This window comes from Pagrus major, chromosome 21 (genome assembly GCF_040436345.1).
Source record: "Pagrus major chromosome 21, Pma_NU_1.0".
Lineage (NCBI taxonomy): Eukaryota > Metazoa > Chordata > Actinopteri > Spariformes > Sparidae > Pagrus > Pagrus major.
Window position 1 is genome coordinate 9,685,259 of NC_133235.1, and position 13,803 is coordinate 9,699,061.

The 13,803-nt window shown below is 40.2% G+C and overlaps 1 protein-coding gene across 1 annotated transcript in view; it reads left to right on the plus strand.

The window, feature by feature from the left end:
* Window positions 1-1,249: 1,249 nt before the first annotated feature.
* The window catches only part of LOC141016360 (sodium channel protein type 2 subunit alpha-like), a 38,201-nt gene continuing 25,647 nt past the window's right edge, over window positions 1,250-13,803 (plus strand). Inside the window, exons 1-7 of the mRNA XM_073490666.1 lie at window positions 1,250-1,516; window positions 3,820-3,938; window positions 5,032-5,121; window positions 6,641-6,769; window positions 8,618-8,709; window positions 8,842-9,084; window positions 9,188-9,251. Coding sequence (XP_073346767.1) covers window positions 1,250-1,516; window positions 3,820-3,938; window positions 5,032-5,121; window positions 6,641-6,769; window positions 8,618-8,709; window positions 8,842-9,084; window positions 9,188-9,251 — 1,004 coding nt within the window. The remainder of the gene's footprint in view (window positions 1,517-3,819; window positions 3,939-5,031; window positions 5,122-6,640; window positions 6,770-8,617; window positions 8,710-8,841; window positions 9,085-9,187; window positions 9,252-13,803) is intronic.

Genomic DNA, 13,803 nt, shown 5'->3' on the forward strand with positions numbered 1-13,803 from the left:
TTTGTCTTCATTTAGAGTTGTCTTTGTGTCGACCTGATGACCAGAAGTCATGTATTCACTCTAGCTAGCTACCTCTGTTTTGGTCTCCACCTTCTCCCGAGGGCTCTTTAGCTGCTAAATACTCCATCATGTTCTCCAGATAGCTGCTTACTGTGTCTGTCTGCTATTTGGTGCTGGTGTTTTCTGAGCTTTTTCACTCAAAAAATAATCATCCACTGTGGTTGGAAACTGTGCTAATGAGAGCAGCGAACTTACTGTAAACATTGAGCAGTGAAGAAGAACCAGAACATTTAGCTGGAAGATGCTATAAAGCTGAAGGAAATGCAGAGTTGGGTAGAAAATAAGTCAGTTTGTCTCGTCAGGTCGTCTTCGTCATGTTATCCATTAGGCTATTAATACAGAAATATAGAGTGCTGCAGGGATGACATATTTTTGTAGGCTAACCCACAAGTTAGCATCACCCTGGTTCCCCCGACAGAAAGCCTATGGGATTTTGGATTATTGCAGAAAATAGGCAAACGCAAGTTTACGATACTTGAACATTTTGTGCAAAAATGCAAACTGATTTCTGGATGTTAGGACTCATTCCTGTGGCACTATATTGATTAAAGCAGCATCAAGGCTGAAAATGTGCCTAGATAAAAAAAAATAAACTGGCATATTTATGTGATGACAGACACTGACACTCGAAACACTGAACATATTCTATAGGAGGCTCACCAGTCCACCCCAGTAACTCCAGTCCCCACATACAACAGCCACAATAGGGAGGAGAAAAGTAGCCAACATGCTATGTAAATGTATAGTGCATGTAGTGTGTGGCCACCTCTCCACCTTTGTTGCAGACAAACTCAACCAACTCCAGTTTACCTATAAAGCATAGTGAGGGGTTGAGGATGCTTTGACCAGAAGTTTGGACTCATTTTCATTGCGACAACATGATTTTTTATTTGGGCTTCCTTCAGCTGTTAATACACTGAACACTTTGCTTATCTGCCTCTCTATACCAAGCTCAACCCAGTACTGGTGCTATGGATCAAAAGCTTCTTGCAGAAGGCCACAAAATGTTGTGGTTAACAGTTCAAAATTTAAAAAAGGACAATTTTGAGAGAAGTGTGACATCCAGGATGCTCTCTTGTTGAATTACATTACTTATTCTCTCTCACCTTCTTCCATTTCTGTCTTCACTCCCCTCTTCCCTGCCTGTAGCTGTAAGTAAATTCTAGTACAGGAGAATCAGGATGAAAAGATGGCAGCCATGCTGTTACCAACGGGTCCTGAGGGCTTGCGGCGGTTCACTCGCGAATCCTTGGCTGCAATGGAGCAGCGGATTGCGGAGGAGCAGGCAAAGAAAGCCAAGGGTTGCCATGACAGTCACAGGAACGTCGAGCCACCCAAACCCAGGATCGACCTGGAGGCAGGCAAGCAGCTGCCTCGCATCTTCGGTGACATCCCTCCAGAACTTATCGGGATGCCACTGGAGGACATCGATCCATTTTACTACAAGAACCAGAGGGTGAGAGCTTCTGTGTGGGTGTGTGTTGTGTGTATGTCTGTTTTTGTCTATTTAAAGCTTGGGTAGTAAAATTGGAGAAACCAGCAAGAATAAACTAGATTTTAAAAGTATACAACAGGACTCCCTCCAGAGCTGCTCTACCAAAATACGTGAATGCCTGTTGAACGACTACGCCGACTGCCCCGTAGCTCTCACTGGCCAGCTGGGAGATATGTGTTAGCGGCTAGTTTGCTAAGTTCAATGAGTCTCTTAGCTTTTTTAGTCTAATAAATACACAAGTCAACAATGCTGGTAAATACCACAATCATATAAACACAAGTAAAATAGATGTCACTAACGTAAATCAGCTAGCTACCCAGCACGGCAGTTACTTCTCACTGATGTGAGTGTGTGCTTTACGCTACCGTTACTGGGTTAGCTAACAAACGACTACAGTGACTTGTTCTTTGGCTCAGGGGCTATGTGCTAAACGTTGTGCATCGCTGTCATCACCAACTGTATCAAACTACCATATGTCTCATTCGCATGTAAGAAAAATCCTAACATTATCATAATGAAAGTGAATTACAAACATGGCTCTTATCAGCACTCGTCGTTTTCGAGCTACCGCGTTAGCATTTGAAAATTTTGGCTGCACTTTCTCTGCCGTTCTTGTGTGACTCACTCACTAATACTTTTTGCGGTATATCCACCGAGTCATGTGCAATGAGCGCACAGACAAAGTGTGGGTAGGCAGGTACGTAGCTAGACAGACATGTGGCCGTCCAAACATTTCCTCTGGGCTGAATGAAATGATTTATTGGGCTTATTAGAGGCATGCGACAACCACACCGGACAGCAGATTATTTTTCCTTTCATTTTCTTTTTTATTAGAGCATTTGATTTATTAATTAAGAGTTTGAGAAAACTGTGCCTGTGGTGTGTTTTTTATCAGAGCTAATCACTTCGACTGAAAGATGATAGATCTGATAGATAAAAGCTGGTTCCATTTGAAGTGATGGGGGATGAAATCCACAGTCGTCAGCATATCATGTTGGTAGCCTTTAAAATTAGTCTTTTTTATCAGGAACTTTGCTCTTCTTTTCCTTTGCTTCCTAGTTTCCTTTGTGAGCGACCACTGTAGAAGGATGAAGATCACAAAAAGGAAATTTGGTACTAAAAAGACTTTGGGAAATACCGGCTTTATTAGTCTAACTCAGACAGTTGAAGCATCATTTAATCTTCAGATGAACTTTGAAAAAACATTTTTGTTCATTTGAGAATGAGGACTGCAGATTTTGTCCCCCGTCACGTACATTGAGTAGCAGGATTTAGAAGAAATCTTTGAATGTCCAGTATGAGCAGGAAAAATCATTATAGCAAGTAAAACCTGTTTTAATGCACATATGAGCACCTGATTAAGACAGACTTGAAATATTATGAACTTTTTCTTTATTACTAAAACTGAATGGTTTTCATTTTCCAGAAATGGCTTCCGCATAATTTAAGTTTCAGCATCTTTAAATGTAGATGTGATTTCTTCTGAAGAAATAGTGTAATGGTGGTAAAGATGGTTCAGCCATTGACACATGAGCAGTGTCTGTGATGCTGTTGTACTATTTTTTACAAATTCATGTTAATTTATCAACAAAACTCTCATGTGGAACTCGTGAACATGATATGTCAGTGATACTCCCGATCAGGCAAGCCAGGGTTTTCACTGAATTCACCAAGTGGTGTTTTAGAGCAGCAAGCTGAGGCGAGAGGTGAGCGACCGCATCTCTTTAGATCTCTTTTGGATGCAGAAATAGGATTAGCAAGTTTTGATTTGCAGAGTAGATCAGGCTGCTGCCCCTTAATGGGCCGCTTATGGAGAGATGAAAAAGGACGTGGCAGTCATTCTCAGGGTCTCTTTGTTTTGGCATGTGATGCGCTGTTGGATGGGAGGATTATCCAAAGACGAAAAAATATTTAAATAAATGCCACATCTGTTGGGGAAAGGTTCAGCCCGCTTTGGAGTTGTCTCCATTATCTCTACTGGCCTCGCCCGTTGCATGTATGTGCACTCACTGCTTTCTTGGAGGCAGAAGTGCTTATGGTGGGAGTTAACACAGATGGTAAACAGAGTGGTAGACTCAACAACGCAGCTATATAATCGGCCCTGCAGGGTAAAGAAAACAGCTGACCCGAGCTGCTGTCGAGTGTTTGGGAAATGCGTCTATGCTGTGATGACTTGTGATGATTTGTTTCATTTACAGAATGTAGATGATTATATTTGCTTTTTCTCACTGTGATTTCTGTTTTTCCTTTTGTTTTCTTTGCAGACTTTTATAGTACTTAACAAAGGGAAGGCCATCTTCAGATTCAGTGCCACATCTGCACTTTACATACTTAGTCCATTTCACTTCCTCAGATCAATCGCCATTAAAGTTTTAGTCCATTCATATCCTTTTTGAAATACTCTTGTGATTGTTTGATGGAGAATCTATTGCTGTCTGCTTGTTGAAGGGTGATATTTATGAGGGGAAACCCCTTTTAAAAAAACACAGAACTGTTATGAAGATAGTCTTATACTTAATAATCTGGATTAGGTCTGAGGGTGACAAAACCACTTTGAGATATTACTGTGTTTGACAACCACTCCAGAAAGTGCTTCTCTAAAAGTAAAAGATATTAATGTCAGTGTCCTGACATTTGTGATGACATGAAGATTAGACTGGTAATCAGGCAGCCTGCTGAGGACAAAACCCTAGTAAAAAGTTTCCACCAGAATAATAATTCGATGCTGTAAAAAGTCTAGATCTCATACTGGCAGATAAGCCAATTTCTAATATTTACTGATTTCCCCCCGTAGGTTTCTATTGGATTTTTTTTTCATAGTCCCATTTTTGAAACAGCTTTGTAATGGTCCTCTCTGGCATCGCAAACCAAATCCCCTCATATCCCTCTTTTAATCTCTGAAATGAAATAAGAGCAAGGAGATTTCACATCATGTGACGGCTGCCTATTAGTTCTCAGACAGCCGATTTGTACTTTACATGCAGGGGGGAATCTTTCCTCTGGAGCTCCTCTATGTTGTAGATGACAAAACATGTATTGATCAAATGACCTGTTAAATAACACCACTCAGTTGTTATTGATTCTCTGCAACTGAGAAATCACACAAATAACTGTAACAGACAACATTGATGATTATTCTGATGATTTTCTAATGTTTGTCACTGAAATTTTAAATGGGTTCATGTTTCCAAGTTAGCAGCTGACAGATCATTTGTTATAGCTTCATTTATCCATGAGGGAGAATGATATCACTCCCCTGATTTACTTATGTTTTGTATAATCTGCATTTACTGTACACGTAATGCCGATGGCACGCACAGGGATGGTTTATACTAATGGGTAGACCTATATTTTATAGGATTACAAGAAACATTGTGTCATTGTGTAATATATTGTTGGCATATCACAATATCTTGTTTGACTGTAAAACTGTAAATAACTATTCCACAGTGTATTTTCCTTAACTTCTTCCCCACATTGTTTAGCCTGTTCATAATGTTCACTATATTGACCAACTGTTTCTTCATGGCCATGTCTGATCCGGCACCATGGACCAAGCACCTGGAGTAAGTACACACAGTATTTAAGCTGTTACCTCACCCTAAACTACGTGTCTTAGACAGAAATTGAAACCGGAACTACATGTGGTCTAATTTGCGGCTGTGCTGGGGTTTGTTGTTTTGTCAGTGATGGTTGATGAATCAGCTGACTTACGTGGTACGTACGAAGTACGTGATGCATGTTATATTTACTGCAGTCAGAGCGCCACATTGGCATGTTAAAAGAAAGCATGCAAGTAATTTGGAATGAAAATTGATATTTAAAAGTCTTCCGAATTATTGTGTTGTGCATGATGTGGAGGATGTTTTCGTCATCAGTGGGTCAAAGGCACTTTTTAGCATGCAGCATGCTATCTGCATCGACAAAGACTTTTTTTATTTGTACATTTTCTTTTACAACTTTAGAAATTAATTTATAATAAATGTGAAAAGAGAACTATGTGCCAATAGTTAGATGAAAAGATTGATAGGACCCTATGTTTAATATGAAGATACAGCTGATAGCCAATTAGCTTAGCTTAGCTTAACTTAAAGACTGGCTAGCCTGGCACTGTCTGAAGGTAAAAGAAATCTCTGAATTCCTCTCATGAATGTGAGGTTGTTTGTCAGCTTTTGTATGGATTATATATATATTGTGTGTATATTGTTTTAGAGGTATTAGAATGCCAGACTGTTTCCTTATTTCCCGTCTTTATGCTAAGCTAAGCTAACCTGCTGCTGACTATAGCTTTGCTGTTCAAAGCAGTAGATCGTGCTCTTTCTGAATTAACAAACAGGTCAACAGTCAGGAAATAGATGAAAGATAAACGTCCCCTATTAATAAAATACAAATGTAGCACCTCGTGAAAGAGCTTGTCCACAGTTAGGTGGACGTCCATATAAGAGATGATGAGACAAATTACTGTAACAATATGCCAATGAAAATAAGTTTTAGAAATGCAGGCTACTATCTAGCAGTTAGCCAGATAATTTATGAACGGTCCAGTTTGTGGTATGACTATTTACGAACGCACCCTTTGACTGTAACAGACCTGAAGCAAAAAAGTGTTTTGCATGTAGGAAACTAGAAAAGAAATTGCAAAAATGAATGAAGTCTTTACCTGTTTTTTGTTTTGTATGTATATTTGATCTGTTGTGTACTGCCCAGGCATCATATCTTGTAGCATGGGACATTTATTTATGTTGACCAGAATAATATATGTTCTCAGTCCTGTCCCCTGCCCTGCATGTTTTAGATGTTTCCCTGCACCAACACACCTGATTCAAATGATCAGCTCGTCATTAAACTATGCTGAAGCCTGATAACGAGCCGTTCATTTGAATCAGGTGTGTTGGAGCAGGGAGACGTCTAAAACACATTCAAAGAATTTGGGTGTTTGCACATTATTCATTATTTTTCATGCACTTCTTTCAGTCCTCGTTATTACTGCTTGTGGTTTATTTTAATGCATGAAATCCATTCAGAACCTGTAGATTTTGTAACGCACTAGATTCAGAGATAACCACATTTTCTTCTATTTTTCAGGTATACTTTCACTGCCATTTACACTTTCGAGTCGGCGATAAAGATATTTGCGAGAGGATTCTGTGTAGTGCCATTCACCTTCTTGAGAGATCCATGGAACTGGCTGGACTTCAGCGTCATTGTCATGGCGTATGTAACGATATAATTAACATTCCACTCATATCAGCAATCGACCTTACCTGACATCCACTTTACATCAGCAGTGGCTACACCTGCCAGAGAAACTTCCAAAGAAAAAGGTCCACATTAATTGAGTTCTCCCGTTCTATCCTGACGGACAGTTTTGACGGTGATGACGTGCAGATTCAGTCATTTTCAGGAATGTCAAAGTGACCGTAGTCAGTCAGTCATCCTGAGTGGTGATTTGAAACACTCTGAACATAAGCCTATTGTCGAGGTCAGAGATCTGTGTGCCATGACTGACTACCCATGATGCAGGTGGCAGATTAGACCTAGGTGACCTCCTGATGCATTGATGCAGCATTGCCTGAGACCAATCATCTTGATAGGACATTTGCTTTGTTTGATAACAGCGAGACAAAATCCCTTTCACTGGGTGTATACACACTGAAAGCTGTCATTACCTTCAGCGATTAATTTGTTTTTGACCAATTCCGGTTCAGTCAGCTAATTCTGACTAGCTCTGTAATTCATCTGCTGTAATCATTACTTTAGTGACAAGACTTACTTGCATGTAAAAGGAGTTGCATGTAGTGATGAACCCACACAGCATTATCATCCGACTCTGCAGCTCCACTCAGCTCTTTGGAAGGTTTTAGCATCTTTCTGGTCATTGTTTTGGTTTTTCAGGCTGCAACTTTACAATTTTGGTTGATTATTACTACTCTCATAACATTGCTTTTGGTAGCTATTTCAGCAAAAATGCTTATGCTTGAACGTGCACTGCCTGACTGCACTGACACTGCCCTGTAGCTCTCATTGGCCAGCTGGGGGATGTGTGTTAGCTGCTAGTTCGCTACGTTAATAAGCTATCTTCGCTTTTGTAGTCAAACCATACAAACACGAGCAAAAGAGCCATCACAAACGTACCTCTGTCTAAAAAGGCTACCCAGTGTGTAATTATATATATTATTATAGATATATATTAGATATTAATTATCTTTATTCAATAATTGTTGTGTGCTTTGTGCTAACGCTAGCTGCTGAACAAGTCTGTTGCTGCTGCAGTGGCTCTGTTCTTTGGCTCAGAGGCTGTCGTTTTTGTGCTACTTAGTTAGCTAGCTGCTGAACGACAGGCTCAGCAGCTGTGTACTGTGAGCGCAGCATATTGTTATCGTAGCTAACCGTATCCAACTTCCTCATGTCTCATTCACATGTAAGAAAAACACCTAACATTATCTTAATGAACAAAGTACAGGCATGGTTATTGAGCTAGTATGTTAGTATTGAAAACCTTTGGCTGTACTTTCTCTGGTTCACTAATAGCTTTAGTAATACATGTGCCTAGCCTTGTGAAAGACTCACAGGTAATGAGTGCAAGAGCAGAGTGCCCACAGGAAGGCCGGTAAATAGGTAGATAGACAGGCATCCTGTCCAATGATTTCTACTGGCTTAATGAAACAATTAGATGCGTAAATAAGAGGCCTGCAACAGCCTCAGATACTGGATATTTTTCTTTTACCTGTCAAAGCATTTGACAAACTTCCTCAGCGCTGCGTCTGCTGGTAACTGCTAACAAGTTAGCCCCATCAACGTATGTGTCAGTGTTATGTTTGTTTCCGTTACCCCCGAATTGGCAAAAAAAATCAGCTAGTGTAGGTTCAAGTAAAGCCACTGACACATTCTAAAGGAACTACAGATTTTTTTATTTATACATTGTTCAATGCAAGTCTACATACTATTTAAAGACATGATAAACAAACCGTTAAGTATGTCTGAGCATTGACCCTGGTCATCTGTAATACTTTCTTAATTCTCCCTGCAGACATTCATAAATCCCCTTATGTCTAATTCCAGATATGTGACAGAGTTTGTAGACCTCGGGAACGTCTCAGCATTAAGAACCTTCAGAGTACTACGAGCACTGAAAACCATCTCAGTTATCCCAGGTAAGACTACTATCAGCTCAAACCTCAGTGTCTATGTCTCTACTCTTGTTCCCAGTCATGTTTGAATCTACTTTTCCCACATCAACAGATGTTACCCAAAAATTCAAATATTGTTTCCCCGCCTCTGTCAAGGTCTGAAGACCATTGTCGGTGCTTTGATCCAGTCTGTGAAGAAGCTGGCCGACGTGATGATCCTGACCGTCTTCTGTCTCAGCGTGTTCGCCCTCATCGGCCTGCAGCTTTTCATGGGGCTGCTGCGACAAAAGTGCGTCCGCAGCCTCGCGCATTGCATCAACTCCTCCTACAGCTCCAACGCTTCCTTCTTCTGCAATAACAAAACGTGGAGCTCCAGGATGGACTTCCTCAGCAGCGAAGGTCAGGCCCCCCCCCCCCCCCCCCCCCCAAAAAAGAGTGGTTGAGAAACACATGTACAATTCATTCAGAGAAGTTCTTTAACTTCATTTTCCTCTTTCCTTAGATAATTTTTACAAAGTTGAAGGAGCAAAGGATGCCTTAATATGTGGATATGGAAATGATGCAGGGTGAGTATTTGTCCTGCTTACTGCTTGTTAATCATCTGCAGGCTGTTACATAATATCAAAGCATCGAATGGCTTTTGATCCCATGCATGTCATGTGTGTAATTGGATACAGTAGCTTGAGCATCAGGCTCGGTGCAAATAGTTTTTGCAGAACAAGACAAAACAAATCGAACAATGGATGATGATATTCTTAAGGCTTCATAATTTAATCTGTGACTTAGAGTATATGTATATATGTAATGTATAGATCCTGTCAGAGGGAGGGTTGTGACGTGAGACGGGCTGTGCACAAGACGACATGTGGTGTGGATAATCACCCCCGCTCCACTGGAGCCCTTTACTGAGAAACATGGAGTTGGCAGCTGGAGAGAGGGGGGGTCTTTGGAGATTTCATCATCTCAAAAGCTCTATGACATGATTAGGTTAACAGAAGTGGAGCGGATCACCTCGGATAGATATTCCCTTTATTGTTGAGAGGGGATGCTATACAGTACAAAGTTCTTTGCAATAGAAGCACTTTTGATTTCATTTCTAACCTCAATATAAATGCAGACATGCATAGATGATGTTTTATCTGTAGAGTGATGGACTTTGTTCCCAATCAAAGGCACAGTGTGAAACCATCCAAATATTGCTACTCAGCCTGCGCAACGAATAATCCTATAAATCCAAATGCTTTTGAAACAAGCACAACAGGACGACTCTGCCAATGCCAGGCCCAGTTCAAGGGTTATAGTGAACTAAATACCCATCTGTGTGAATCTGAAATCCTGCAGCTTCAACAAATGGCTTCCATTAGGTGCTCTTGTTAATGATACAAGATAATGGATGATAGCAAATAGCAAAAAATGGTGATATTAAGCTCTGGTACAGATATCTTTTTTTCTTACCATACGTTCATAAAATAAGTGTATTTATATTGAACCTTTATAGGTTCTATAGCTTGATGTATATATATATATATGGTATCCTTAAAAATGTGTCCCCCACCCCTTCACATCAGTCCTACACTCCTGTCCTGTCTGTCATGAGAAATGGTTGTAACATCGTGTTGATGGGCTCCTTTAGACAGCAGTAAGAGACGTAGCATATTTGAAATGTCATCGTCTCACTGCGACATGTTTCAGAACTTTGTATTTAAAGTGAAATGGCTGAATAGGCTACACAGGAGCTTTGTCTTCTCTCTTACCAAAAATGGTGGTTGTAGAAGAAGTGCAGCGTTCCTCTGGTAATATTTGAATCACTGTCACAAAGAAAAGGCCTCAAGGCTAAAACTGAACCACGTTTATTAACTGAAAAGTTACAGCTTGTCAGCCTCTGACTACATAGTCATGTTAAGATGTTTATACTGTAGGCTATAATGTCACAAGTTGTATGTTTTTAAGCAGTGTTAACAGAGCAGAGAGCAGGACCCTCCTGTTCTTGTACCTACAATGGCAGTGGTGGAGCAGGGAGATCTACCAATGCCAGTGCTCCCAGTGATGGCTTACACTTCCAAATAGGCGAAGCAATGAAAAACACTTGAAGAAAAGAAAGAGGCAAAGAGAGCTTCCTCAAAAAAAAGAAAGGAAGTTAGCTAAAGTGACGACAACGCTAACAGCAGCTTTAAAATTGTGTAACACGATAAACCAGCAGGCCCTCCCGCTTTACAACATTACACATGTAACGCTTCACGCCTAACCGAATGTTAGCTAGCACTAGTGTTAGCTTGGAAAAATCTTTTCTTAAAACTTGTGGAGCTGTTTTTACAATACATTAGCCTAAACGCTACATATATGCTACTGACCCACCATATTTAGGCTATTTTAAATTATCTTAACATTACAGGGAGTTTGAACTATCTCAGATGAGCTAACGTTAGAAGGTATCTGAACAGATTTGCATTTACATTTATATTTAGTGAGGGTTAGAGTGAAAGAGAAAGGTTTAAATAAAAAGGACTGCTGCAAGCCTGGGTTTGCTAAAACTGTGTTAACAGCTATTACAGAGTGTTACATCGCTGTAGCTTTCCTTTTCACTAACCAGCAAGTCAAAGAGCATCATTAAAGGTTATTGTGTTTCATAGTGAGCCTTTTCATGACAAAAAGTTCTCTCTTTGGGCGGACCCTGAGGCTCCTCATTGAACTTTTTCATGATGAGATGAGTTAATAGAAAACGTTTATAGAAAAGCATGGACACAGTGGAGGTAGCTGCACAATTTATATTTATTAATATTGGCATCAGAGCACAGCCAAACCTTTTTAATTTTTAATCTCCCTCTGTAACCTCTCCTCCAAAATCACAGGAACTTAATCTCCCAAGAAGTAAAATCTGATTCAGTGATTTGTGTTCAAGTCACAGCGAAACGAGGATACATTTGAGGACATTCGGTAGGAAATGACATCATTAAACTCCTAAAAATAGTAGGTCAGTAAGGTCAGACAGCCGATGGTACCAATGTGTGTCCAGCTGTCCTGGAGTTTACCTGCAAGGGGATTTTTCTAGATTTGTTGCCTGTTGTTTGTGTTATTGCCACAGCGCACTGTGAGGGCATTGAGTCTTATTCAGGTTAATCTTTTGTTTCTGGGTGTATTAACGGCTCTTTGGACAATAAGAGAACATGGAGGATTAAACTTTTTGTGTCCCTTTAATTTAAACTTTGCTTTGTCATCACTTTGTCAAGTATATGATATTTTCTTTTTCATTTTTGTTTTTATTTCTTTGTGGTTAGATTGATGTTAAATCAAACAGAAGGGCACAGGTTTATGACAGACTTGCCAGGTTATAGGTTATAGTAACCATAAGGTAGTTCATGTGTCTGTTGGCAGAATGATTGAGACAGCCTTTTAACTTCTGTGACATTTTAGATGCAACTTTCTGAGGCTGGCTGTGGAGACTGGCAAGATATTAAGCAGGTCAGGATGGGGGACGTAAAACATAGAGGATGCTTAATCTTTTGAGTGTATTCCAACAAGTAATCCCTGAGTAGATTTCCAAATTAAAGCTTTGGATACGTTATGATGACACACACAGTCACACACACATGGATACACACACACAGACATAAGTGGGCACATATGCACACACACACAAACACGCACACACACACACATATTCAAATGATATTTTCAGCCTAGATGGCTGACAAGTTTGTGATAAATGATTTGCTCAAAGGTCCAAGTTGCTTCTCATGACGTCCACTGCAGAGTTCAGGCAAATGCTTATCCCCTTACATCTTAAAGCCACTGTGCATCAAGGATTATGACTTTCAACTTTTGTGGACGGATGTGGCCGTGGAAGCCCACCGCCCCAGCGCCGCCCACCATAGAGGGAAAACACTTTGCTGCGATTGACAGATGTTCCCCTGCTGTTCTGTTACAAACACTGCAGGAAATTGATGGTACACTATCAAGGATACCACTTATAAATAATGTATAGAGCTTTCAGAGAGCTCTTACACACCCTACACTTTGTTGTTTTGTTTAAAGGACCATACCGTAGTATTTGACCCTTTTTTTTCCTCCTTAACTGCAGATTATTTATACTTTAAAATCTATGTTGACTGTTTTCAAATGGATTTTTATGTGTTTTGCTTGTAATTCCAGGAAGCCATTGATGTCATGCCATTCATTTCTGTACAGTATGAAACAATTAGCAGACTCTTGAAACTTGCTTCAGCTGTGGATTCCACCGCAGTGAACAGAGTTTGCATTTTTGTTAGTGTTACAATCATGGGCATAGGAAGCGTTTAAAATGTGGGTGGGACAATTTCCACAGAGCTTTGGGGGTTCTCTTCTATAACATTTTTTAATAGAGTAGATGTCCTTTCATGTGTTCTGGTGCCTTTTAACAGGTGGTTTGATCACTTATCTGGCTTTATTAGCATGAGAAAAATTATCAGCAGGAATCCATTTTGCAATCACATCCATAGGAAGGGCCCCAGAACATGTATTTGATTATGTTAAAAACCTACAACTTGTAAATGGATTCAATGCCTTATGCATAGCTTTGTGGCACAGGCTTTATGGGTAGGAATGATGTAGAGTACATGTGCTTTGTTACTCAATTTGTAAATGGTGACTGAGAACCTTCATCAACATATGATTTGTAGTTTTTTGATTTTTATTTATTTTTTTACTTCTGGAGGAGGACTGTTTCTGATTGTGCCTCTGAAGGCACAACACATCTAATCAATACTTATGAGTAATACATTGTAGAATGTGTTACTATAGAGGAGAAAGTTATACACAGAAAAGAAAAACGCTGGTGTGCACACACACCCTGTCAAGCAGTACCACTCTAGTGCTTCATGCTGGCTGTGGATGTTGTGGATGTTGTGGATGTATGGAGGCAGATCAGATCCCACAGCCACTACATGTGGCATAGCAGTTCTCCTTGAGGAGCGCTCACCCCGACTGCCCTAGTCTCCTGGGCAGTTACTATAGAAACCTCAGGGGCATTAGCCTGACAGACGCCTTGTTTTTAGTCTACAGCAGCGTCTAATTACAAGCCTCACATTGACAGGGTTGTTTAAGTGACAGCATTGGCCAACAGTGTGGAAATAAGATTAGCAA